The following is a 25,971-nucleotide window of genomic DNA, read 5'->3' as shown; positions in this document are numbered from 1 at the left end:
CCAGGGCATTACCTCAGTCTGCAGGCCTACAAAAGGTTGTTGCGATGATCGTCTAAAAAAAGAGAAACAGCAAACTCCCTGAAGGTGCTACCTATTTTAGGCACTGGCCTCTGGTTTGTCGTCATTATGATTATCTGCTGCGGTCGGAGAAAACACTGTGAGTCATGATTCAACTTTATGAGGTTGAATAACTTGGCGTGTAATTAAAGGCCGTGTCTGTTCTTGTTGAAACAAAGGGCTTGTCAATTGGCAGTCTTACAAGGTAAAAAAAGATTTGTTTGGGGAGTTGTGTCACCAGCTCCGAGATGTTTTATTCAACATCAGCAGTAACTTGTGTATCCTTGACAAAGCGACATGGAATGTTCAAAATTCACCTGAAAAGTCAACAGCAGTATTTACAAGACAACAAATTGCATTATGCACATTCTTTGAGCTCACAGAAGTGGCTCAGCAGCAGTAGAGGATAGACCCTGCAGCGCCGCTGCAATCACACATGAAAAAAAAAAGTGTCGAGAGAAGAAAGACTTAAGCGGGGAGTAGATTCAGATAGTATCTCATCTTGTACTTCATCTGAGCCATTAGAGACAATTATAAGATCGTGGGTGGCGCACTCACATGTCCTGAACCCAAGCCAAGGGCGGCAATGTTTCATGTTGCTCTGAGTGATCAACACAAAACCTGGTCATGTATTCTCACTCAAAAAAGACTGCACCTGAAGCCATTAATGTCACTCTTCCGACAATGTTTTCAAGGCTGTGAAATTGAACAGGATCATGGTTATATCACTCCATTCCATGCACTGTGCATAGTGATCTACTTGAACTTGGCCTATGTGGCAGCCAACCAAGGTAAATATTTCACCATACTCATCACCCTGAGACACGACGGATTTGTTTTGTTTGTTCGTGTTTCTTCTTACCCGTGGCTTTTTTTTCCCGAAGTATGTCTTTGGATGAGTGACACGTGTCCATTCTCACTCTCAGGGATGCTGTGAAATCTTTCATATCTAAGAGTGTATTGTATCAACACACTGCCTGCAAATATACAAACAAATGACTTATGACATATGACAAGTCGATTGAGTAAACAGGCAGAATCTGCCATTTTCATCTCAAAGTAATTTGAATTTAGTTTGTGCTCAAAGCAAAATATTCACTTTACCGAAGACATTCATCAGTCATATATATATATATATACAGTATATATTTTTTTTAAAAATCCTCGTCTCACCCTTCGGGCAGTGTCCATCCCTCATTCAGCTCGGGTCCTCTACCAGAGCCCAGGAAGCTTGAGGGTTCTGCGCAGTATCCTTGCTGTTCCCAGCACTGCACATTTCTGGACTGAGATGTCCGATGGTGTGTGTGTGTGTGTGTGTGTGTGTGTGTGTGTGTGTGTGTGTGTGTGTGTGTGTATATATATATTATATATATATATATATATATATATATATATATATATATATATATATATATGGCGGCCCGGTAGTCCAGTGGTTAGCAAGTCGACTTCACAGTGCAGAGGTACCGGGTTCGATTCCAGCTCCGGCCTCCCTGTGTGGAGTTTGCATGTTCTCCCCAGGCCTGCGTGGGTTTTCTCCGGGTGCTCCGGTTTTCTCCCACATTCCAAAAACATGCGTGGCAGGCTGATTGAACACTCTGAATTGTCCCTGGGTGTGAGTGTGAGTGCGAATGGTTGTTCGTTTCTGTGTGCCCTGCGATTGGCTGGCAACCGATTCAGGGTTTCCCCCGCCTACTGCCCGAAGACAGCTGGGATAGGCTCCAGCACCCCCGCGACCCTAGTGAGGATCAAGCGGCTCGGAAGATGAATGAATGAATGAATATATATATACTTCACAGATTGGGTTCCATCCCAAATCCAGCACCCTGAGACCGTACGCAAGCCGAAAGGAAGGAGGCCGGGGACTAGTGAGTGTGAGAGCCACTGTCCAGGATGAAACATCCAAGCTCCATGAATACATCAAGGAGAAGGCTCCAACGGATGACGTACTCAGAGAATGTCTCAGACAATGGGGAACAGAAGATGAGGCGCTGGAAGAGGGACCATCATGGGAGGACAAGCCCCTACACGGGATGTACCACCGGACCATAACTGAAGTGGCTGATCTCAAGAAGTCCTATCAGTGGCTAGAGAGGGCTGGCCTGAAGGACAGCACACAGGCACTCATCCTGGCTGCTCAGGAGCAGGCCTTGAGCACCAGAGCCATCGAGGCCCAGATATACCACACCAGACAAGACCCAAGGTGTAGGTTGTGCAAAGAGGCACCTGAGACGATCCAACACATAACTGCAGGGTGTAAGATGCTGGCAGGGAAAGCCTACATGGAACGCCATAACCAGGTGGCTGGCATAGTCTATGGAAACATCTGTGCGCAGTATGGACTGGAAACCCCAAGGTCAAAATGGGAAACACCTCCGAAGGTGGTGGAGAATGACAGAGCGAAGATCCTGTGGGACTTCCAGATCCAGACTGACAAGATGGTAATGGCGAACCAACCAGATATCGTGATCATAGATAAAGGGCAGAGGAAAGCCGTTGTGGTGGATGTAGCGGTCCCAAGTGATGGAAACATCAGGAAGAAGGAACATGAGAAACTTGAGAAATACCAAGGGCTCAGAGAGGAGCTGGAGAGAGCCTGGAAGGTAATGGTGACAGTCGTGCCTGTGGTGGTCGGAGCACTCGGGGCAGTGACCCCCAAACTAGATGAGTGGTTGCAACAGATCCCGGGAACAACATCGGACATCTCAGTCCAGAAATGTGCAGTGCTGGGAACAGCAAGGATACTGCGCAGAACCCTCAAGCTTCCTGGCCTCTGGTAGAGGACCCGAGCTGAATGAGGGGTGAGATGAGGATTTTTTTTTTACTTCGCAGGGGTTTAGTTGTCCTCAGCTCGTGTGGTCAAGTGGCGAAATGTACATGAAAAATTAGTTTGGTTTGGTTTGTTTATTGAACATAAAACATACAGAAATAATTAGACAGAAAATAAGATAAATAGTAAAAAGGAAAGAGAAATCAGTCATCATTCAACACAGTTATGTTCAAGGGAGTAGGAAGAAGTAAAGAACTTATCTAGTCCTTACCCGTGTTATGTGTTTATATGTAATAAATCATTTTTATATCAATCAGAAAAGAAAGAAAGTAAGAAGAAAGAAGTCTCCATTAAGGCTCATACTTTACCCTTAACCGTGATATTTTTACAACTTTTGGTTTGTCCATCCATCCATCCATCTTCTACCGCTTATCCGGGGCCGGGTCGCGGGGGCAACAGCTTTAGCAGGGAAAACCCAGACTTCCCTCTCGCTAGCTACTTCTTCCTGCTCTCCCCGGGGGATCCCGAGACGTTCCCAGGCCAGCTGGGTGACATAGTCTCTCCAGCGTGTCCTGGGTCTTCCTCGGGGTCTCCTCCCGGGGGGACATGCCCGGAACACCTCACCAGGGAGGCGTTCAGAAGGTATCCGAATCAGATGCCGAAGCCACCTCATCTGGCTCCTCTCGATGTGGAAGAGAAGCGGCTCGACTCGGAGCCCCTCCCGGATGACCGAGCTTCTCACCTTATCTCTAAGGGAGAGCCCGGACACCCTGCGGAGAAAACTCATTTCGGCCGCTTGTATCCGGGATCTCGTTCTTTCGGTCACGACCCACAGCTCGTGACCATAGATGACGGTTGGAACGTAGATGGGCCGGTAAATTGAGAGCTTCGCCCTTTGGCTCAGCTCCTTCTTCACCACGACAGACCAATACAACGTCCGCATCACAGCAGACGCTGCACCGATCCGCCTGTCGATCTCTCGCTCCCTCCTGCCCTCACTCGTGAACAAGACCCCAAGATACTTAAACTCCTCCACTTGGGGCAAGATCTCCCCCCCGACCCGGAGGGGGCACTCCACCCTTTTCCGACTGAGGACCATGGTTTCAGATTTTGAGGTGCTGATTTTCATCCCAACCGCTTCACACTCGGCTGCGAAACGCTAAAGCGAGAGTTGGAGAGCCCTGTTTGAAGGAGTCAACAGCACCACATCATCTGCAAAAAGCAGGGATGCAATACTGAGGCCACCAAAACGGACCCCCTCAACGCTTCGGCTGCGCCTAGAGATTCTGTCCATGAAGGTTATGAACAGAATCGGTGACAAAGGGCAGCCTTGGCGGAGTCCGACCCTCACTGGAAACGATTCCGACTTACTGCCGGCAATGCGAACCAAACTCTGACATCAGTGATATAGTGACCGAACAGCCCGTATCAGGGGGTTCGGTGCTCCATACCCACGAAGCACCCCCCACAGAACTCCCCGAGGGACACGGTCAAACGCCTTCTCCAAGTCCACAAAACACATGTAGACTGGTTGGGCGAATTCCCACATACCCTCGAGAACCCTGCTAAGGGTGTAGACCTGGTCCACTGTTCCACGGCCGGGACGAAAACCACACTGCTCCTCCTCAATCTGAGGCTCGACTTCCTGACGGACCCTCCTCTCCAGCACCCCTGAATAGACCTTACCAGGGAGGCTGAGGAGTGTGATCCCTCTGTAGTTGGAACACACCCTCCGGTCCCCCTTTTTAAAAAGAGGGACTACCACCCCGGTCTGCCAATCCAGAGGCACTCTCCCCGTTGACCACGTGATGTTGCAGAGGCGTGTCAACCAGGACAGCCCCACAACATCCAGAACCTTGAGGAACTCTGGGCGGATCTCATCCACCCCTGGGGCCTTGCCACCGAGGAGCTTTTTAACCACATCGGTGACTTCAACCACAGAGATAGGAGAGCCCACCTCAGAGTCCCCAGGCTCTGATTCCTCCAAGGAAGGCATGTTGGTGGAGTTGAGGAGGTCTTCGAAGTACTCTGCCTACCGGTTCACAACGTCCCGAGTCGAAGTCAGCAGCGCCCCATCCCCACTGTACACAGTGTTAGTGGTGCACTGCTTCCCCCTCCTGAGATGTCGGATGGTGGACCAGAATTTCCTCGAAGCCGTCCGGAAGTCAGCTTCCATGGCCTCACCGAACTCTTCCCATGCTCTGGTTTTTGCCTCTGCGACCACCAAAGCTGCGTTCCGCTTGGCCAGTAGGTACCCATCAGCTGCCTCTGGGGTCCCACAGGCCATAAAGGCTCGATAAGACTCCTTCTTCAGCTTGACGGCATCCCTTACTGCTGCTGTCCACCAGCGAGTAGGAGGGTTGCCGCCACGACAGGCACCAACCACCTTACGGCCACAACTCAGATTGGCCGCCTCAACAATAGAGGCACGGAACATGGTCCACTCGGACTCAATGTCCCCCGTCTCCCCCGGAACATGGGAAAAGCTCTGTCGGAGGTGGGAGTTGAAACTCCTTCTGACAGGGGATTCCGCCAGACGCTCCCAACAAACCCTCACGATACGTTTGGGTCTGCCAGGATGGACCGGCATCTTCCCCCACCATCGGAGCCTACTCACCACCAGGTGGTGATCAGTTGACAGCTCCGCCCCTCTCTTCACCCGAGTGTCCAGAACATGCGGCCGCAAATCCGATGACACGACCACAAGGTCGATCATCGAACTACGGCCTAGGGTGTCCTGGTGCCAAGTGCACATGTGGACACCCTTATGTTTGAACAAGGTGTTCGTTATGGACAGTCCGTGACGAGCACAGAAGTCCAATAACAAAACACCACTCGGGGTCTGATCGTGGGGGCCGTTCCTCCCAATCACGCCCCTCCAGGTCTCACTGTCATTGCCCACGTGAGCATTGAAGTCCCCCAGTAGAACAAGGGAGTCCCCAGCAGGAGTACTCTCCAGCACACCCTCCAAGGACTCCAAAAAGGGTGGGTATGCTGAGCTGCTGTTTGGTGCATATGCACAAACAACAGTCAGGACCCATCCCCCCACCCGCAGGCGGAGGGATGCAACCCTCTCGTCCACCGGTGGGCAATAAGTATGCCCACACCTGCTCTGCGCCTCTCACCGTGAGCAACTCCAGAGTGAAAGAGAGTCCAACCCCTCTCAAGAGGACTGGTACCAGAACCTAGGCTGTGTGTGGAGGCAAGTCCGACTATATCCAGTCGGAACTTCTCTGCCTCACACACCAGTTCGAGCTCCTTCCCTGCCAGAGAGGTGACATTCCATGTCCCAAGAGCTAGCTTCTGCAGCCGAGGATCGGACCGCCAGGGTCCCCGCCTTTGGCTGCCGCCCAGCTCGCATTGCACCCGACCCCTTTGACCCCTCCCACGGGTGGTGAGACCATGAGAAGGGGGACCCACGTTGCCTCTTCGGGCTGAGCCCGGCCGGGCCCCATGGGTGTAGGCCCGGCCACCAGGCGCTCCCCAACAAGCCCCACCTCCAGGCCAGGCTCCAGAGGGGGGCCCCGGTGACCCGCGTCTGGGCAAGGGAAACTGAGTACCATCGATTTTATTTTTCATAAGGGGCTTTGTGAGCCGTGCTTTGTCTGGTCCCTCACCTCGGACCTGTTTGCCATGGGTGACCCTGCCAGGGGCATAAAGCCCCAGACAACTTAGCTCCTAGGATCATTGGGACACACAAACCCCTCCACCACGGTAAGGTGACGGCTCACGGAGAGGCTTTTGGTTTGTATCGGGATTTTATACATCCACACCCTGGCACTCTTGTGTCGAATTTTCTCTTGTATTCAATACCTTTCTCTATTTATTAGTTCTAATTTATCATTACATTTAATGTTTAGAATTTAGAATTATGAAATTATTAAATGCGTTCTGGATGAAATATTAACTATTTGAAAAATGCTAAAAAAGTCAAGTATCACTTTAATTTTACAGGCAACAAATATGTCAAGATTGTTCTAATCAGGCCCAATTTTGGTCTCTTCATTTTTTTGGGGTGGAGGGATGGGGGCAACTTTATAGTAGCATCAAGTGGATGTGATCACTCTAACCAAATATTTATATTACCTTCCCTCCTGCTCAACTTCACCGTAGCAGTCTATCGAAACAAAGCTTTTTGCTTTTCTTTTGATGCCAGAGCCTTTTTGGTGTGCTTGTGTCATCTACACTTTGACCAAAGACGACTACCACCACCCCTCCCATTCTCCTCCCTGCATATTTCCGTGTTGTGTTTTTGGTATGCTCATGAAAAGACCCGCAAAGAAGGGACAATAGGGCACCTGCAAGAATAATGAACCCTCAGAGCGAAATGCAGCTGCGGCAGAGAGTCATACAGGAACACTGATGATGGCCCTTCTTTAAAGTGGTCAGGGATGATCCTTGGCCACACCTAATATCCCCCTCACCCCTTTCTGGAATTTCCCGAGACACACAAAACTATACACACCCACGCACAGAGACACAAAGCATGTTCAGATTCATACAAACACCACCACAAAGTGCCATCCCAACAGAAGAAGGCAATTTTTGATCCCCCCCCCACCCCTAATTTGCCCATGTGACCGCAGTCCTCTTGAATCGAGACAGAAACGATGAAACTATGTGGACAGAAACAAAGGCAACACTGTTTACTTACTCTTTCCACATTTAAGTGCTGTGAGCACATGGAACGTTAGTCACCAGAATTCCTTTCCCTTGTACAGATTGTTTAAAAATCTCTCATCGGTACCAAATTCCATTTGTGAACTAAATTTAGCTGGTCTTTGGGTTTTGCCGAGGGGGGCGGGGCAGTGTTTTGGGGGTGTTGATTGTCAGGCCGCATGCTGTATTTGACCCACAGTTTCATGTTTTGTGCACATGTGTGTATGGTGTTATTTTTTCCAATGTTCGAAAATTTTATTTCATTAAATTTGTAAATATGTTTATTTTATTTATTTTTTTTTTTGGTAATGCTTCTCCGTGTGGGTACTCTTGGCCACTGCTTATAATACCAAAATGCATCTCTGTGGTATACAACAGCCACAAACATTGTGGAGTCCCTGCAAAGCAATTACTGCTTCGCAGCGAGGCAAATTGGTTGAAAGATGCAACAAGTTGAGAGTTGACAAAAAGCATGCGCCAATATGACCTTTGACTCAAGCTACTTAAAGCCACTTGTCTGGGATATCGTCAGACAGGCTCCTGCTACGACGTAAAGAAATAATCCATGAAGTTTTGAGGAAGATTGCTTGAAAAATATAATTGAGTCAAAAGATGCCATGCGACGTATTTATTTGACCTTGTCCACCTTGACCCTAAGCCTGTTTAATATTTTGCCTGTCACAGAGCAAGCCTTCTTGAAAGTGTGAATTGCATCTTTTAGAACATTCAGAAGACAGTGGCACACACATAACTTTCTCCAAAAATTATGTTTATAATTCTGGTTGGGCAACTTCTTTGAAGTCGCTTCCATTCAATGAATCATCTCCTTTGAGACTGCTGTCTGCTAGCTAGCTCGTGGTCGTCACTGACAGTCTTCTTTCATTGCTATTTGCACAACAAAGGAAAATTGGGATTCTTACTTTCTGAGTTCTGTTGCAATGGAGCTGATATTTGCACATATGTTGAAACACAGCATAGGCTATCATTAAAGGTAGCAGTCGCGAGTCATGACTCATGAAGCGTGCCTTGTCGTGACGCATAATGGCGTAATCTTACATGCTGCTTCTTTGATTCGCCGACTCGGCACAACTTTGATTTCATACATGTCGTGACGAAATGAATCTGTCCAAACCATACTAAGTTGGAATGAAGGGGTAAGCCGCAATTGCTTGGCTACTTAATGATAACTTCTTATCCTTTCTTATTCACAGAGAGCTCAAGTAACACTGGAGATCCATGAAAAAAAAGGTGACAGGAAATCTCCAGCGTTGTTGCCTCCATCTATTCAATGTAGTATGTACGGCAATGCTGCACTTACTGCCTGGAAGAGGCAACACTCGGGCCGGCGTTAGCCACCAGAGACAAATGAGAGCTTTGTGTACTCTGGAAGGAGTCAGGAGGTCAGTAGGGTGGAAGGTGGGGTGAGGAGGTGAGGTTTAGGGGTTGACAGGGAGACATAGTTTTTGCGGGGTGGTGACAAGGTTTCAGTTGTTTTGCTAAATTGGGAAAGGAACAACCCTGACATTATGACGCGCCAAACTCACAAAAATACACTTACACATCTCGCACTGTGCCACTGTGACCCTGCCACCTCCTTCACTGCGGCATTCATGAGAGAGAAAGTTCAACGGCGCTACAAATCTGATGAAAACATTTAGAGGCAGTGCTAATGGTTCAAAAACAACCCACCCCCGTCCCTCCCGACTCCCACACCGCCCTTGTTGGCCACGCGTGACCAGTCAAGTGTTGCTTTTGTTGTCAACCTGAATGTCTTTCAGCCCGTCGTAATCATCCAGCATGCACATGCTTTCCCAAACGTATATGAACTGACAATGAAGTGCACGCGTAGCGTCGAAAACAAAACTCCTGGGACAAAATATCTGGCTGAAAATGCATGCATGCGGCGAAGTTGAACAGAAATGTTTTGGGGGGGTTTCCGCTGCCGTTTCCTTTCTTAACATGACAAAGGCAAAAGAAAAAAAAAACAAGCAAAAAAAAACAAAGAACGGAAAAGAAATGCACGGACAAAAATGCAGCCATTAAGAATAATTGGATTAATGAAGTTTTTTGCTCATTAGTGTTCACAAATATGCTTTCATGTTGCAAAGCCATTTTACTGCCGCAGTAATCCGCCTGTGAGAGAGCTTGCAAAGACCACAGTCCACGTTTCTTCAAAGGTCAAAATGTCACTTTGTGTTGTAGGGAGAAGTAAACAGGAGAGAAATAAGCCTCATGTCTTAGGGGGCCCTGCACAATAAATCCTTCGAATAAGAGCGCCTTGACATGATCTCTAAAAAGCTGAAACATGAGGTCATGCTTAAATCGTGAGTAATAGAAATCCTGTTGTGTTACTTCAATGAACTCATTTGTTATCCAAGTATTCATATGAGCTGTGAAAAAAAGGTCTATGGATCAATCTTTTATGTTCAAGGAAATGAAAGACAAACGTCTGGAATTGCATTGGCTTCATCTTTGATTATTAATTCTTATGAGGGAACGGCCAGGAGAGAAGCTGATCAGCCCTTTCTCGCGCATTTTTGCACATCGCTCAGCTAAACGCAAGCAATGTGATGCAGAGGAATGCTGAACCCCAGGCGATGAATAGTCATAAATTCATTAGTTAGTGCGTACCAAGTTGGATTGGGAGAATGAAAGCTATTGCAGTGATAAACCAGTTGACCCCGTCAACTTGGCAGCTGTCATGACCTCAACCTGTGGCGGAATTAGACGAGGGAGGGCAGAGGGACAATATTTGTTCAAGCTGATACCTTGGGGTGGTGGAGGTTGTATGTGTGCGCGGAATACTTGGTGTTGTGTCATGTTTTTAATGCACGTGTGTGTGAATGACTTTGGGACAATGGATGTGTGTTTATGTCAATAATTTGGCATTGAAAGGATGTGAAATGATGAACCCCAAGGGCTCATTTGTGTGCATACAAATTGGCTGTTTGCATTTGGAGAATCACACACCTGTTGCAGGACTTTGGAAGAGCAAGTGCCATTCCGTCAAGGACGGCAGCTTATTTCCTGACAGGTCAGTTGTGGAGGTATGGCTGCTACACACTAAGTGCATCGTTTTTTGTTTTTTTGTTTTTAAACATACACATTTTTTTATTTCTAACAGAACACTTTTTTTCTTGGGGGGGGGGGGGGTTCTCATTAGTTTTCTCCCTTTTGATTTTCCGTCGCTTCATCTGGTGAGTCATATATCCATCAAGGTACAGGTATTTAGTTCCACTTAACCCTCCCTTATGCTATTTGCCTTCCAGCCGTGATAGTATTTTAAAGCATTTATCATTAGATTGGATCACAGACTTGTTTGGATGGAGCCAAAACAGTGCACATAATCTTGCTGTTGTTAGGTGTTGCCACAGACAGATGACAACACAAGAAACCTGACTTTTTTTTTCTCTAAGCCTACCTTGTGAAACAGAAACATTGCAAGCAAAAATCCATTGGCAGACATTTGAACAAGGCACGGTGCTGGCCACTTCACTGACATACTGTATATTCGATTGAAATGACATTGCTGTGTGCACACTGCAGGCAAATTGGAATCGAGGAGGAATGTGAATCTGCGTGCTGGCTGATAATATACCTGACACTGAAACCCTTAATCATCGTTGTAATTACGGCTCTAGATAATGGGAGGTAATCAGTTCTGACAGATGGCGGCAAGTCATGTGTTGCAACCAGTATAGGCTCGGGCTGAAGCGTGAAGCACGTGTTTTTCTTGTAGTTCCCAACACCTTCAGCCACACCTTTTAAGTTGGGTTATATGACCAAAACGCCTATCCAAGGCCTGACAGATTCAAGCTCCATATGAACCCATTTTCGTGATGGCCAAAACCCAAAACAAAACAAAAAAAACAAGACACAGAAAGTCCGTTTTACAGTTCCAAAATATTTTAAGAAAACATAAACTGTACAGACATCATTTATTTGGCTAGATAATTCTGAAACAGCAACTAAAATAGTATTTTATTAAATAGAAAACCGAAACAAAAAAATAGAACTAAAGATGAAAAGTGTTGCGTATTGACAAAGAGAATCATTTATTGTACCCTGATACGAGTAGGCCTTTTGCGAATGATCAAAACAGTATCGTACACTCTGTGACCATGCCCTCTTGGTACAATAGCTAATATCATGGCCTCTTTGGTTCCATTAGTTATGTAAAATACCTCTGACACAAAATTCAGTTTCTTTACTTACTATAAAAAATAACTTTTCAATGGCAGTTTTTGTTTCACTAATCCTGCAACTTTTCAGTGCAAACATCACAACAATCATTCGCCTTAGAAAGGACGCGAAAGATTACATTTCAAGTATTGATTAAGAGTCAAGGGCTGAAAGCGGGAAAGGGTGAGAAAGCAAACACAAGACACAAAGAAATTTTCAGAGAAAGATCATTCAGTCTAAGAGGACATGTTGGAGTACGGGTACAGTTGACTATACATTGCATAGCTCATGTGGCACTTACTTAATATGATATGACGGGACACTCGGTACCCCTCGGAAGGCAATTCTTTATACAAGTGCTAATCAGGATGTGCATTTCAGTTTCTACAAGTGCTGCACTGCACTGTGGCGACCCACCAAAACTAGTGTCTCCGTATCCCAAAACATTAACGGGCAGAGGGAAGGAGCTCTGTCCCGGTGCACTAGTCAAGTGCACTTCTGAGATCTGTCTAGTCCGGGTCATCTCATGGTTACAGGCCCTGCAAACCCTCTCGATAAGCAGGACGCTGAGGTTCAAGACCTGCAATTAACATTGAAAATAATGACAGCAGCTCTGTGGAGGACTTTCTTTTGCCGCTGCAGTGCGGAGGGAATAATCCTGTGAGGCATTAAGCGCTGCTGGTCTAAATCCACCAGAGGACAGTCAGACTGTGTCTGTCGGCATTCTAGTGAAGTGCTTGTGTTCCGAATCGTGTAAGCTGATGAACTGTCAGTGCTTAAAAAAAAAAAAAGTCTGCCATGTGCTTAAAATACTTAGGGGCTTGGGGGAGAGGTTGGGGAGTCTGGGGACAACACCAATAATGTCATTGGCTGATCATGTTACTTTCCTTAAATGCTTCTTGTCTGCTTTCAGGTGGCGGCGTGGGGCCCAAATACTTATTAATTTAAAATGGCAGAGTACAGCTAAAGTACCATTTGGTGATCTTCATTCCCTTCTCCTCCCAATGCTGTCTAGTACCAGGTCAGACAGCAAGCATATCACTCAGTCCGATAAATACATACACTCATATGAACATGTGCAACCAAACTTCCGCACATTTTGGTACCGGATTTATACTACAGCGTGTCTCGTCCGCACATACAGTTGCAATACATTTCTTGTACTGTATATGTCTACTGTACAAAGGGTCCGGTTGTAGGAAAAAAAAAAGGCCTTGCTGGAAGTCCAGAGAGAATTGAGGGCCAAAGTGGACTCAAGCACAGCCGCATTCTTCCACAATCATGTTGGGCACATCTCTCTTGACGATATTGTACTCATCGTCAAAGTAGAGCATAGACATAGTACTCAGTTTGGTGGGGATACAGCAGGAGTTGACCGAACCTGGGCTAATTCCTCTCATGCGGTACTGGTTTACGACTGCTGTGTGGAATGATGAAGCCGATCCCAGCACGCCAGGCATGTAAGCTGGGCAACTGCCCTCACAGAAGTTGCCGTAATAGCCCGCAGGGGCGATGATCCAGTCGTTCCAGCCGATAAGACGGAAGTCGATATAAAACTGCTGCCGGCAGCATAGACCCCCACTGGTGCCGTCACACTCCAGCCCCCGCTTGCGGATGCGGTGCTTTCCGTCCGCTTGTCTTGCACGGACCACCAGGAATGGTCGGTGGGAGGGGTCACCCGGGTCCACCAGCACTGGGGCCACTCCCGCCGTCTCACATCCCTCACAGTGGACCTCCAGGTCCTGTCGACGGCTACCTTTGCCAAACACTGCCCGGACTGCCTCTAAGAGGGGGAAAGTATGCCAACCGCTGCGTTTTAGCTCAACGCGCTTCTCCACCAGGGCCCAGTGCCCTGTGACCCCGCCATCACCTCCTCCTGGCACTCCTTCGACATTGCTCACAGCTCCAGCTTCCTGGTAGTGGATCTTCACTGTCACCTTCCTTCGCAAGCCTTTCTCATGACCGGTTGGCGACACCCGAAAGAAGAGCCACAAGTTTGCTTGGGATACATACAGATTTTGGTTGCCTTCATTGGAGATGAGGAAATAAAGACTGGACTTTGATGATGTGTACTCATCTGCTGGGACACACAGCAAAGAAAAACATCATCAGTACAAAGACAGAAAACGTGGCACTTATTAAATCAATGACATGAAAAGTTTTTTTTGTTTGTTTAATGTTTGTAAGTAATGTAGATATTGTGGTTAAAACTTTGCAAACTCCAATGTGAGCAGATCCCAATTTCTTCACACATTCCAGGCTAATATCCCAGCATCAGTGAAGCATCCTGCATATTGTTCAATTTTTTTATTTTTATTTTATTTTTTGCTACGAGCTCATTTATGCAGGAAACAGTTTTCTTTTTTTTCTTTTTTGCACGGGCGTTTCATCATCATCATCTTCACTCAAATGTTGTATCTGCACCGGTAAGCACATGGATTTAAAATATGTATAAATAGGAATTATACTGTATATTTTACACACACCTTGTATATATACACAGTATGTGTGTTTGTGTATAAGAAAATAAAAACAGAACAAACACATGTCAATATTTACTGGAAGCATAAATGTACAGCCAATACATTTACATATGAGAATTTTACAGATTCCTCACGGATCTAATCAGTATACACAATGTAGTCGTTGGAAATCTACATATTTCGAAATCTTGTTTTTATGTTTTGTTGTCGGGAATGTGTTGAAAGAGTATGGGATGGTAAACTCTAACTCGAGGGTGACAAATCCATTTTTTAATGGTCCATTATTTGTATATGTTCACTCTTCGCAGGGTGTTTTGGACCTTGCGAAAGGTGAAGCTGTGCTGTAACATGTTGTACTGAACAGGAAATTTGAACCCTATCAGAACCTCAACGTCTGGCTTCTGATTTTTGTTGTCGTCGAATAACTTTCTTTGAGTTGATTTTGTGAATCATGGAAACAATGTTTGTACACCTGAAACTGATGTATGAAATCCAAGTCCATTCTCTTTGTACTATATTTTGACAAATGTATATTTTAAAAAGGGAATAAAATTATTACATTATAATGGGAGCCTTTAAAAGATTATATTAAGAGCCATAGAATCTTTTCGTCAAGTACACTAGATACAAACAACAAAACAAAAACACCCCCCCCCCCCCCACCCACTGAGAGAATCTACTCAATATATTAACAATTTGCAGCCAATTGAATTAGGTAAATTTAAATCATATGTTTTGGGTGAAAGCTACTTTAATTCAAAAGCTATGAAATGATTCCATAAATTAGGTAACGTTTTTTTTTATTACATTCCACAACTAAATTAGTCATTGAAATCGAGTCAAATATACTCCAGATTTTTTGTTCTATCAATTAATAATTATGAATCAATTAAATCCATAAAAGTTGAGTGGGAAATGGGCTTTTACTTTTGAGCCCCTCTTAAACACTGTCATTCAGCAGCTGATGACAGAGCAACACGAGAAACTGGAGTCCAGTATCTTGCTTTTAAGCCTGAAAACAAGACACAGGTGTACAGGATAGAACCCGCGACCGTCGGGTGGGGATTCGAGGTGTAACCCATGCACATATTGCAGTATATAGGCAAATATAACCATAAATGTCAAGTAAACTTTGCTCAATTTATGTTAGTTGTATCTTTTCACTAAAGGTACTCTTTACCAAAATGATGGGATGTATATTTACCCAATTAAAGTGGCTCTAGATTACCCTAAATTTATTGGATAGATTCCATTAGGGTTTTTTTTTAAGCATAGATACATTTTATGTAAAATATGTGTATATCAATATTTCATACAATGATAGTCAATATGTATGCTCGCTTTACGATACTTACTCTTTAATTAAACAAATACTTTCCTGCTAAAAATAAGCAGGTACATTTTGGATGCTTTTAATGGACCATATTGACCACTTTCTAAAAATCATTGTTTACGATGTGATTAGGTGCACGTGTACTTGAAAGCGTTGAGTGAAGACATCGAAGAGAACTGACCATGCATGAGCACCCCCCCATTGCTCCCCCAGGGTGTAGTGAGACTTGTTTTTGCTGTACATCTTAACCCCTAAATCATGTGAGCGTTGTGGTGATTTATTAATGCGGACACACTGGGAAAAGAACTGCTCACAATTCAGAAGATAACATTTATAATTTCAATACGCGGGCTGGCAATTATGAAGATTTTATAGATTTTAAATATCGCCATTTCAACTCCCACCTCCGACAGAGCTTTTCCCATGTTCCGGGGGAGGCGGGGGACATTGAGCCCGAGTGGACCATGTTCCGTGCCTCTATTGTTGAGGCGGCCAATCTGAGTTGTGGCCGTAAGGTGGTTGGTGCCTGTCGTGGCGGCAATCCCCGTACTCGCTGGTGGACACCAGCAGTAAGGGATGCCGTCAAGCTGAAGAAGGAGTCCTATCGAGCCTTTATGGCCTGTGGGACCCCAGAGGCAGCTGACGGGTATCGACTGGCCAAGCGGACCGCGGCTTCGGTGGTCGCCGAGGCAAAAACCCGAGCGTGGGAAGAGTTCGGTGAGGCCATGGAAGCCGACTTCCGGACGGCTTCGAGGAAATTCTGGTCCACCATCCGACGTCTCAGGAGGGGGAAGCAGTGCACCACTAACACTGTGTACAGTGGGGATGGGGCGCTGCTGACTTCGACTCGGGACGTTGTGAACCGGTGGGCAGAGTACTTCGATGACCTCCTCAACTCCACCAACACGCCTTCCTTGGAGGAAGCAGAGCCTGGGGACTCTGAGGTGGGCTCTCCTATCTCTGTGGTTGAAGTCACCGATGTTGTTAAAAAGCTCCTCGGTGAGCAAGGAGCTCGCTCACCGACGTTCCTCAAGGCTCTGGATGTTGTGGGGCTGTCCTGGTTGACACGCCTCTGCAACATCGCGTGGTCAACAGGGAGAGTGCCTCTGGATTGGCAGACCGGGGTGGTAGTCCCTCTTTTTAAAAAGGGGGACCGGAGGGTGTGTTCCAACTACAGAGGGATCACACTCCTCAGCCTCCCTGGTAAGGTCTATTCAGGGGTGCTGGAGAGGAGGGTCCGTCAGAAAGTCGAGCCTCAGATTGAGGAGGAGCAGTGTGGTTTTCGTCCCGGCCGTGGAACAGTGGACCAGCTCTACACCCTTAGCAGGGTCCTTGAGGGTATGTGGGAATTCGCCCAACCAGTCTACATGTGTTTTGTGGACTTGGAGAAGGCGTTTGACCGTGTCCCTCGGGGAGTTGTGTGGGGGGTGCTTCGTGGATATGGGGTACCGAACCCCCTGATACGGGCTGTTCGGTCACTATACTACCGATGTCAGAGTTTGGTTCGCATTGCCGGGAGTAAGTCGGAATTGTTTCCAGTGGGGGTAGGACTCCGCCAAGGCTGCCCTTTGTCGCCGATTCTGTTCATAACCTTTATGGACAGAATTTCTAGGCGCAGCCGAAGCGTTGAGGGGGTCCGTTTTGGGGGCCTCAGCATTGCATCCCTGCTTTTTGCAGATGATGTGGTGCTGTTGGCTCCTTCAAACGGGGCTCTCCAACTCTCACTGGAGCGTTTCGCAGCCGAGTGTGAAGCGGTTGGGATGAAAATCAGCACCTCCAAATCTGAAACCATGGTCCTCAGTCGGAAAAGGGTGGAGTGCCCCCTCCGGGTCGGGGAGGAGATCTTACCCCAAGTGGAGGAGTTCAAGTATCTTGGGGTCTTGTTCACGAGTGGGGGTAGGAGGGAGCGGGAGATCGACAGACGGATCGGTGCAGCGTCTGCTGTGATGCGGACAGTGTATCGGTCTGTCGTGGTGAAGAAGGAGCTGAGCCAAAGGGCGAAGCTCTCAATTTACCGGTCGATCTACGTCCCAACCCTCACCTATGGTCACGAGCTATGGGTCGTGACCGAAAGAACGAGATCCCGGATACAAGCGGCTGAAATGAGTTTTCTCCGCAGGGTGTCCGGGCTCTCCCTTAGAGATAAGGTGAGAAGCTCAGTCATCCGGGAGGGGCTCAGAGTCGAGCCGCTTCTCCTCCACATCGAGAGGAGCCAGATGAGGTGGCTTGGGCATCTGATTCGGATGCCTCCTGAGCGCCTCCCCGGTGAGGTGTTCCGGTCATGTCCCACCGGGAGGAGACCCCGAGGAAGACCCAGGACACGCTGGAGAGACTATGTCACCCAGCTTGCCTGGGAACGACTCGGGATCCCCCGGGGAGAGCTGGAAGAAGTGGCTAGGGAGAGGGAAGTCAGGGCTTCCCTGCTAAAGCTGTTGCCCCCGCGACCCGGCCCCGGATAAGCGGTAGATGATGGATGGCCATTTACTTAGAATATGGACTAAGTCATATTTTGACAAGAAAAAAAAAGCCTAATTCAGCAGGATGATGGCCACCTTTGCCCAAAATGAGCTACATTCTTAGTTAAATAGATCATTCAATTCTACTCCCTGAAATTAAATTATGAATAAATATAAGATATGCTAGGCCCGGTGGTCCAGTGGTTAGCACGTCGGCTTCACAGTGTGGAATTTGCATGTTCTCCCGGACCTGCGTGGGTTTTCTCCAGGTGCTCCGGTTTCCTCCCACATTCAGAAAACATGCATAGCAGGCTGATTGAACGCTCTAAATTGTCTCTAGGTGTGAGTGTGGGCGTGGATGGTTGTTCGTCTCTGTGTGCCCTGCGATTGGCTGGCAACCAGTTCAGGGTGTCCCCGCCTACTGCTCGAAGATGGCTGGGATAGGCTACAGCACCCACCGCGACCCTAGTGAGGATCAAGCGGTTCGGAAAATGGATGGATGGATATAAGATATCCGTATTTGGTTACATTTTTTGTGATTTCTTAAAAAATAAAATAATAATAATAATAATAATAATACAGTTGAATGTATTAGGCTACCTACATATAACCGCAATAATTATTTTAACCTTAACCTCTCATACCTAATTTAGCAACACAAGTTTATTTTCCTTTACTGTCAAACTCACAAATTGTTGTCGTGGCGAGCCATCCAGTGAGCAAGGAGCTCGCTCACCGACGCGCCGACCCATTCTAGCCATTCTGCCCATTCATAATAATGAAATGGCACAGTTTGAGGAGATTGACTAAAGCAGTGTACAGAGGGCAACCTTCAACCATGTCATTTGTTGTGAGACTCTGTTAGAAGGAAAATTAAAACATACACTTGCCTAAGTGCAACTTGTTAAAGTTTTTACTTGTACATGTGTAAAAACTGGTCACAAATGAGACCACTTTTGTCTAAATCTGCAGCACTGAGCATAGTTCTTGAATCAGGGAAAGTTGGCCGAAGTACCAAGAGCCTCACTTTTGAATGATGGGCACCCTAAAAAGAGGTGTACGCAACATCCCATGCAAAGTATGACAACGTGTGCACCTGTTTAGAAACACTGACTCATGCATACACACATTCAGGAGACTAAAGAATATAGTGACACAAGTAGTGAGGTAGTGAAATGAAGTCAGATTGTATAAAGAGAGCTAGCGACCCACATGGACGAGCGTGATCTAGGAAGCCACGTGGATGAGGGAGAGTTAGAGAGCCACACAGACTCCACCCTTCACTATCTGCCAAAGTAGGATCCATTTTACTTCCTTTTTCTCCACAGATATCGACAGCGGAGTCCCTCACCAATCACTTGCTTCATTCACCAGACAATTTAAAAGTAAGTATGGCTTCATGCTCCACCTGCACTTATTGCATCCTTCTCACTCAGGCTTACCCTGCTAGAGGGTTGTGTCCATCAGCTAGAGCAGAATAATGTCAGAGCTGTAGACGTGGTGGACACACTATTAATCGCAGATTGTAGTCAGACTAGTCCAGTTGGCTTTAGCCCTTAGCGGTCAGCTAATCGTGAGTCAGCTAAGACGCATAGCAGTTGTCTACTGTTTCCCACACTTCAGTTACAGGTGACCCCAATCACCCGTAACATTAATCTTACAAACTCAGCCACACTAATGTGTATTCCTGAAGCCATAGCGCTCGACACTGAAGTTAATATAAAGGAAATGGCGCGCAACAGGGCTAGACACCAGTGAAAGACTAACAACACTAGCTACTCGGACAAAGTGACACACATCGGCTCCAACGACACAAGGATGAGACAATCAGAGATCACAAAGAGGAAAATAGTTAGCACTTGTGATCTTGCCAGAAAGATGAGTTGGTATCGAGTAATTGTCTCTGGCCCCTTAGGCATTATATGTCGTTCGGTCACATTGAAGATACCAGTGTCCGCTTCCTATGTAAGTATTCAAAAGCTAACAAATAACTATCAGATTCCTACATTTGTAACCTCCCTTTAGTTGCTCAAAGAACAATACGGGACCACGACAACGCAATGGTGTTAATATTGCTACTGGGATCCCTGTAATATCAAAGAGCACAGGTCAGCTTACTCTATTGAAATTTGATCTTATGAATATTAGATCACTCTCTTCGACAGCCCTGTTAGTTAATGACTTCATCAGAGACCATAATGTTAACATGATCGATCGGCCTTTGCGAGACCAGGTTAAAACCCAATGAATTTTTAACTGATATACAGGCTTTCCCTCCAACTTTTATGAGGTCACATATGGCATGTCCTCGTAAGAAGAGTGGGGGCGTTGCTATTATTTCCGAATTTGCTCTCACACTTAGTCCTCGCTCAAACAAGGCTTTTACCCCATCTGACCGCATCTGACCCCTCTGTCCATGTTCCATGTTCAGCTGTCCTAAATTCTTTTGATACTGTGTCCTTGGCGCTTTTGGAGGATGTAGTTCGCCAGACGAAGCCATCTGGCTCCCCTTGCGACTCTCTTCCCCCACGCTTCTTTCAGGAGGTTCTCCCGAGTGTTGGTGCATCGGTCTTGGATATCATCAACAGCAGCCTTTCTTCTGGTGTAGTTCCCCAACAGTTTAAACATGCTGTGGTCCAACCCTTGATCAAGAAACCTGGTCTTGATCCAGATGAGCTGTCAAGTTACAGACCCATTTCCAAACTGCCTTTCATTTCCAAAATTCTGGAAAAAGTGGTGCACATGCAGTTGAAACTTTTCTTGGATGAACATAACATCTTGGAGGTCTTCCAGTCAGGTTTCAAGACGATGCATAGCACGGAGTCAGCCCTGTTACGCGTTTCTAATGACATCCTCCTGGCAAATGACTCTGGAGACCACGTGTGTCTGGTTTTATTGGACTTAACTGCAGCATTTGATACAGTGGATCACAGTATTCTGCTGACTCGTTTGCAGCACTTGGTGGGCATTGGCGGGAGTGCTCTTGATTGGTTTAGGTCCTATCTAGCTGACAGGACCTTTTGTGTCAGCCTTGGCTGCTCTGAATCACGCACTGCTCCCCTGTCATGTGGTGTTCCACAGGGCTCAATTCTGGGGCCTCTGCTGTTCTCGCTGTATCTGCTCCCATTGGGTTCCATCTTAAGGAAACATGGTATTCCTTTCCACTGCTATGCAGATGACTGCCAGATCTATGTCAAGTCAAGTCAAGTCAACAGTATTTATAGAGCACTTTCAAACAGCCATCGCTGCATACAAAGTGCTGTACATGGAGCATGTCCCACTGAGCAAGAAAGACACCTTCTCATTAAGGCCACTCCTATCCTGTCTGGAAGAAATCAAAACCTAGATGGCACAAAATTTCTTGAAGTTCAACGAAAAGAAGACAGAGGTGATATTGTTTGGCCCCAGTGGACCTTGTACATTCCATCCTGTAGACTTGGGCCCCCTATCTCCTTATCTGAAATCAACGGTCTCAAACTTGGGACTTAAACTGGACAGTGATTTCAAACTCGATCGGCAAATTGGTGCCGTTGTTAAATCCAGCTTCTTTCACCTTAGACAGCTGGCCAAAATAAAACCTTTCCTCTCACATGAACACTTTGAGACAGTAATTCATGCCTTTGTCACATCCCGGCTCGATTACTGCAACGCCCTGTACTTTGGAGTCAGCCAGTCCTCCATCAAGCGCCTTCAGCTGGTACAGAATGCCGCTGCTCGCCTCTTGACTGGTACTCGTAAGAGGGAGCATATAACTCCTACTTTGGCATCCCTTCACTGGCTCCCCATTCATTTTAGAATTATTTTTAAGATCCTCCTCTTTGTTTTCAAATCTCTGAATAATCTCGCGCCACCTTACCTCTCTGAGCTCATACACCCCTGCCCGGCGCCTCAGGTCTGTGGACCAGTCTTTGCTAGACGTACCAAGAACTAAACTGAGGCTCAGAGGGGATCGAGCCTTTTCTGTTGCTGGTCCATCTCTCTGGAATGACCTCCCACTGAACATTTGGCAAGCCTCCTCGCTGCCCATCTTTAAAGCCCTCCTCAAAACTCACTTGTATTCTTTGGCGTTTGACTCAGCATGACTTAGATTTGCTCTTGATTTGACTGCTTGGTGCTTTCTACCGCCTTATTACTTATTACTTATTACTGATTCGTCTTACTGTTTATTGTATATGTTAAATCGCTCCATGTACAGCACTTTGTATGCAGCGATGGCTGTTTGAAAGTGCTCTATAAATACTGTTGACTTGACTTGACTTGACTTTACCACTTTTGAAGCTCTTGTTATGCTATCCACAGCTTTGTTTCTGTTTTATCTGTGTGATTTATCATTCTCTTAGCCCTTACACTAGATGAATTTTCTGAATGTGGGTTTGACTTGGTGACTCATGGAGATAATATACTAATAATAGGTGACTTCAATATACGTATGAATCCACGGACAGAACCGCTTACCTCAGCGATTAAGACGATAATTGCTACTTTTGGTTTCACGCAGAATGGTGACACTATAGATTTGGTACTTACCAGGGGGCCTTCAACCTCAAATCAAATAGTACTACCATATACCCTTGCTCGATCTGACCATTACCGTATTTTCACGACTTAAATTTTCTCCAAAATGGACAGGATCGACAGACGGATCGGTGCAGCGTCTGCTGTGATGCGAACGTTGTATCGGTCTGTCGTGGTGAAGAAGGAGCTGAGCCAAAGGGCGAAGCTCTCAGTCTACCGGTCGATCTACGTCCCAATCCTCACCTATGGTCACGAGCTGTGGGTCGTGACCGAAAGAACGAGATCCCGGATACAAGCGGCTGAAATGAGTTTTCTCCGCAGGGTGTCCGGGCTCTCCCTTAGAGATAAGGTGAGAAGCTCAGTCATCCGGGAGGGGCTCAGAGTCGAGCCGCTTCTCCTCCACATCGAGAGGAGCCAGATGAGGTGGCTTGGGCATCTGATTGGGATGCCTCCTGAGCGCCTCCCCGGTGAGTTGTTCTGGTCATGTCCCACCGGGAGGAGACCCCGAGGAAGACCCAGGACATGCTGGAGAGACTATGTCACCCAGCTTGCCTGGGAACAACTCGGGATCCCCCGGGAGAGCTGGAAGAAGTAGCTAGGGAGAGGGAAGTCTGGGCTTCCCTGCTAAAGCTGTTGCCCCGGCGACCCGGCCCCGGATAAGCGGTAGATGATGGATGGATGGATGGATGGATGGATGGATGGACAGGACGCCTTATGATGCGGAGCGTCTTGTGTATGCGCTGAGTTCCAAAACCTGACTGACAGCTGACACGCTGTTTATATAGAGAAAAGGCGGAAGTGACTGTGGACAGGCTTGCGGCAAAGAAGTCAGCCAATCAGTGAAGGGTGGGCGTATATATATACATATATGGAGAGAGAGAGAGAGAGAGAGAGAGAGAGAGAGAGAGAGAAGAGGTCGACGTGAGTGAGGACAGGCATGCAGCGAAGAAGTCCGCCAATGAGTGAAGGGTGGGCGTGTAACTGGATGCTGAAGGGACGCCCCAAGCAGGTACCAACACCTGTATAGAGTGTGGCTATGTGCAATGTGCAAAACAACTTCGGTTTTGGTTTCTAAGAACCCCCGAAAATAAATTCTACAAAGAGACAGGCCTACGAAGCTCAGTTCAAACTTCAAGCCATCGGTTATGCTTTTGGCATGCGTGCCCATCTCACAGCAGCGGTGAAAAACCAAGTCAAGCAAATGAACTCTGAGCTTGCCGTTATTCCCGGAGGCTTGACTAAAGAACTCCAACCGCTGGACATCGGCATCAACCGGGCGTTCAAAGTAAAGTTGCGAACGGCATGGGAACAATGAATGATCAATGGCAAACACAACTTTACAAAGAGTGAGAGGCAACGCTGGGCGAGTTACGCCACAATTTGCGAATGGATTGTTGCTGCTTGGACGAACGTGTCTGCTTGCACTGTTGTTCCGAGTTTTTGGCAAAGGCAATCATTTCTGTGGAGCCACATGGCAATGAGAGTGACTCTGACAACGAGAGGGAACACAGCGTTTTTGATGGATTACCGGTACTTGCACAATTGTTCAATTCTGATATAGAGGATGAGGACTTTGATGGATTTCAGGGTGATGATTGATCGAAAAATGTGAGTACATTGTACGATGGCTAAATAAAATACAACGGAACTCAGTTTTGCTTCTGTTGCCTTTTTAAAAACGTGTTTTAGGTTGTATCTGTATGTCTTGGCATGTTATCGTGTGCTTCAAGCTAACGTGTTTTTAGCGTGCGCGCATGCATGCCGTATGTTTAAGCTGGCGTATGTTTTACCACTTTAAAACTGCGCCCAATAATACAGTGCGTTTTGTCTATGTGTAAAATACAGAAATAGCACCCATTAATGAGACTGCGCCCAACCATACGGTGCGCCGAAAGCTCGTGAAAATACGGTACTTAGTAAAATTTTCTTTTCTTCGTTCAAGGTCATCATCGTGACCACAATCAAAGCTATAGCAGCCGCAATATTAGCTATTTAACCATGAGCTATTGCCTCTGGCAACTGCTACCCTTTCGTCTTATAAGGGTTCGATTGATAATCTCATGAATGATTTCAATGTGGTTCTGTTACATGGTTGCACCATTAAGACTAAAAATTGGTCCTCAGAGACCTTCTCCATGGTTTACAGATGACACTCAAACAATTATGTGGGAAGCTTGAGTGCAAAAGGTGTGCGAGTTAACTCAAAGTCTTCCATCAGGCATGGTGTGATGGCTTCCTGAAATACAAAGAATCACTTGTTTTAGCCAAAACTAATCATTAGAATAATTCAGTCTTCATAAAAATAACCCGAAATACTTATTTGATACAGTGGCATTACTATTGCAACAGGAGCCAACCTCCAATAGCTTCCCCATTAGCTTCAGCTCAAGATTTTATGCATCTTTTTACTGTGAAGATTTAGCTAATTCGAAATTAGATTCAGGACACATCCAAAAACCCCAGCTGCATTCTGAGATAAACAAAGTTAAGGGGGTATTAAGTTTAATAGTTGCCCGAAAAGTATTTATTATTTTTAAAGAAGTACCTATTAAAAGTCTTACAAACTGGTTAGTGCAGCAAAACAGACAACTTGCATGCTCTGTACCTATAGGCCTGTTTCAAATCTCCCGTTTATTGCGAAAATTCTTGAAAAAGTCATAGCGCAACAGCTTCATGACTACATGGCTGCTAACAACCGATTTTAACCGTTTCAATCAGGGTTTAAATCCCACCATTCTACTGAAACGGCCTTTGCTAAAGTGGCCAATGATCTTCTCCCTGCTATGGCCTACGACACCTCATCAATATTATTATTAGTCGATCTAAACGCTGCCTATGACACCGTCGATCATCCATCCATCCATTTTCCATTCCGCTTTATCCTCACAAGGGTCGCGGGGGATGCTGGAGCCTATAGCAGCCGCCTACGGGCAGTAGGTGGGGGACACCCTGAAATCGTTGCCAGCGAATCGCAGGGCACACAGAAACGAACAACCATCCACACTCACACCTAGGGACAATTTGGGAGAACATGCAAACTCCACACAGGGAGGGTGGAGCTGGAATTGAACCTGGTGCCTCTGCACTGTGAGGTCGACGCGCTAATCACTGGACCTCCTGGCCGCCCACTGTCGATCATAAAATACTATTAAAATGCCTCAGAACGTGTGTTGGTCATTCAGGCCCAGCTCTTTCCTGGTCTAGTTCTTACATCTCAGAAAGTGCGTGCTGTGTAATTTATGGTAAAAGGACTTTTGAGTTTTGTAATGTTACATGTGGAGACCCACAAGGATCGGTACTTGGTCCTCTATTGTTCAGCATTGGCATGCTTCCACTCGATGACATCATACGTAAATATAACATTTGTTTTCACTGTTATGCTGATGATACCCATCTATATATGCTGTTACAAATAAGTCTCATTTGTTTACTCTTGCATTTTGTTGAACTACATGTTGCCTGCTTGTACTGCCGTTTCCTCTGTTCATCCTTCCCCCGCCTCCCTGATCTGGAGAG

General features: G+C 46.5%; 1 protein-coding gene across 2 annotated transcripts in view; it reads right to left on the bottom strand.

The window, feature by feature from the left end:
- Positions 1–10,629: 10,629 nt before the first annotated feature.
- Positions 10,630–25,971, bottom strand: part of inhbb (inhibin subunit beta B) — a 32,773-nt gene continuing 17,431 nt past the window's right edge. The window contains exon 2 of one of the 2 annotated variants that reach the window (XM_052083054.1): positions 10,630–13,748. In XM_052083054.1, coding sequence (XP_051939014.1) covers positions 12,922–13,748 — 827 coding nt within the window. In that variant the 3' untranslated portion in view covers positions 10,630–12,921. The remainder of the gene's footprint in view (positions 13,749–25,971) is intronic. The other variant, XM_052083055.1, reaches the window with a different exon arrangement.

This window comes from Hippocampus zosterae, chromosome 12, assembly GCF_025434085.1.
Source record: "Hippocampus zosterae strain Florida chromosome 12, ASM2543408v3, whole genome shotgun sequence".
NCBI classification, from domain to species: Eukaryota; Metazoa; Chordata; class Actinopteri; order Syngnathiformes; family Syngnathidae; genus Hippocampus; species Hippocampus zosterae.
Note: the sequence above shows the minus strand (reverse complement) of the source record. Positions and strands in the feature narration are given on the sequence as shown.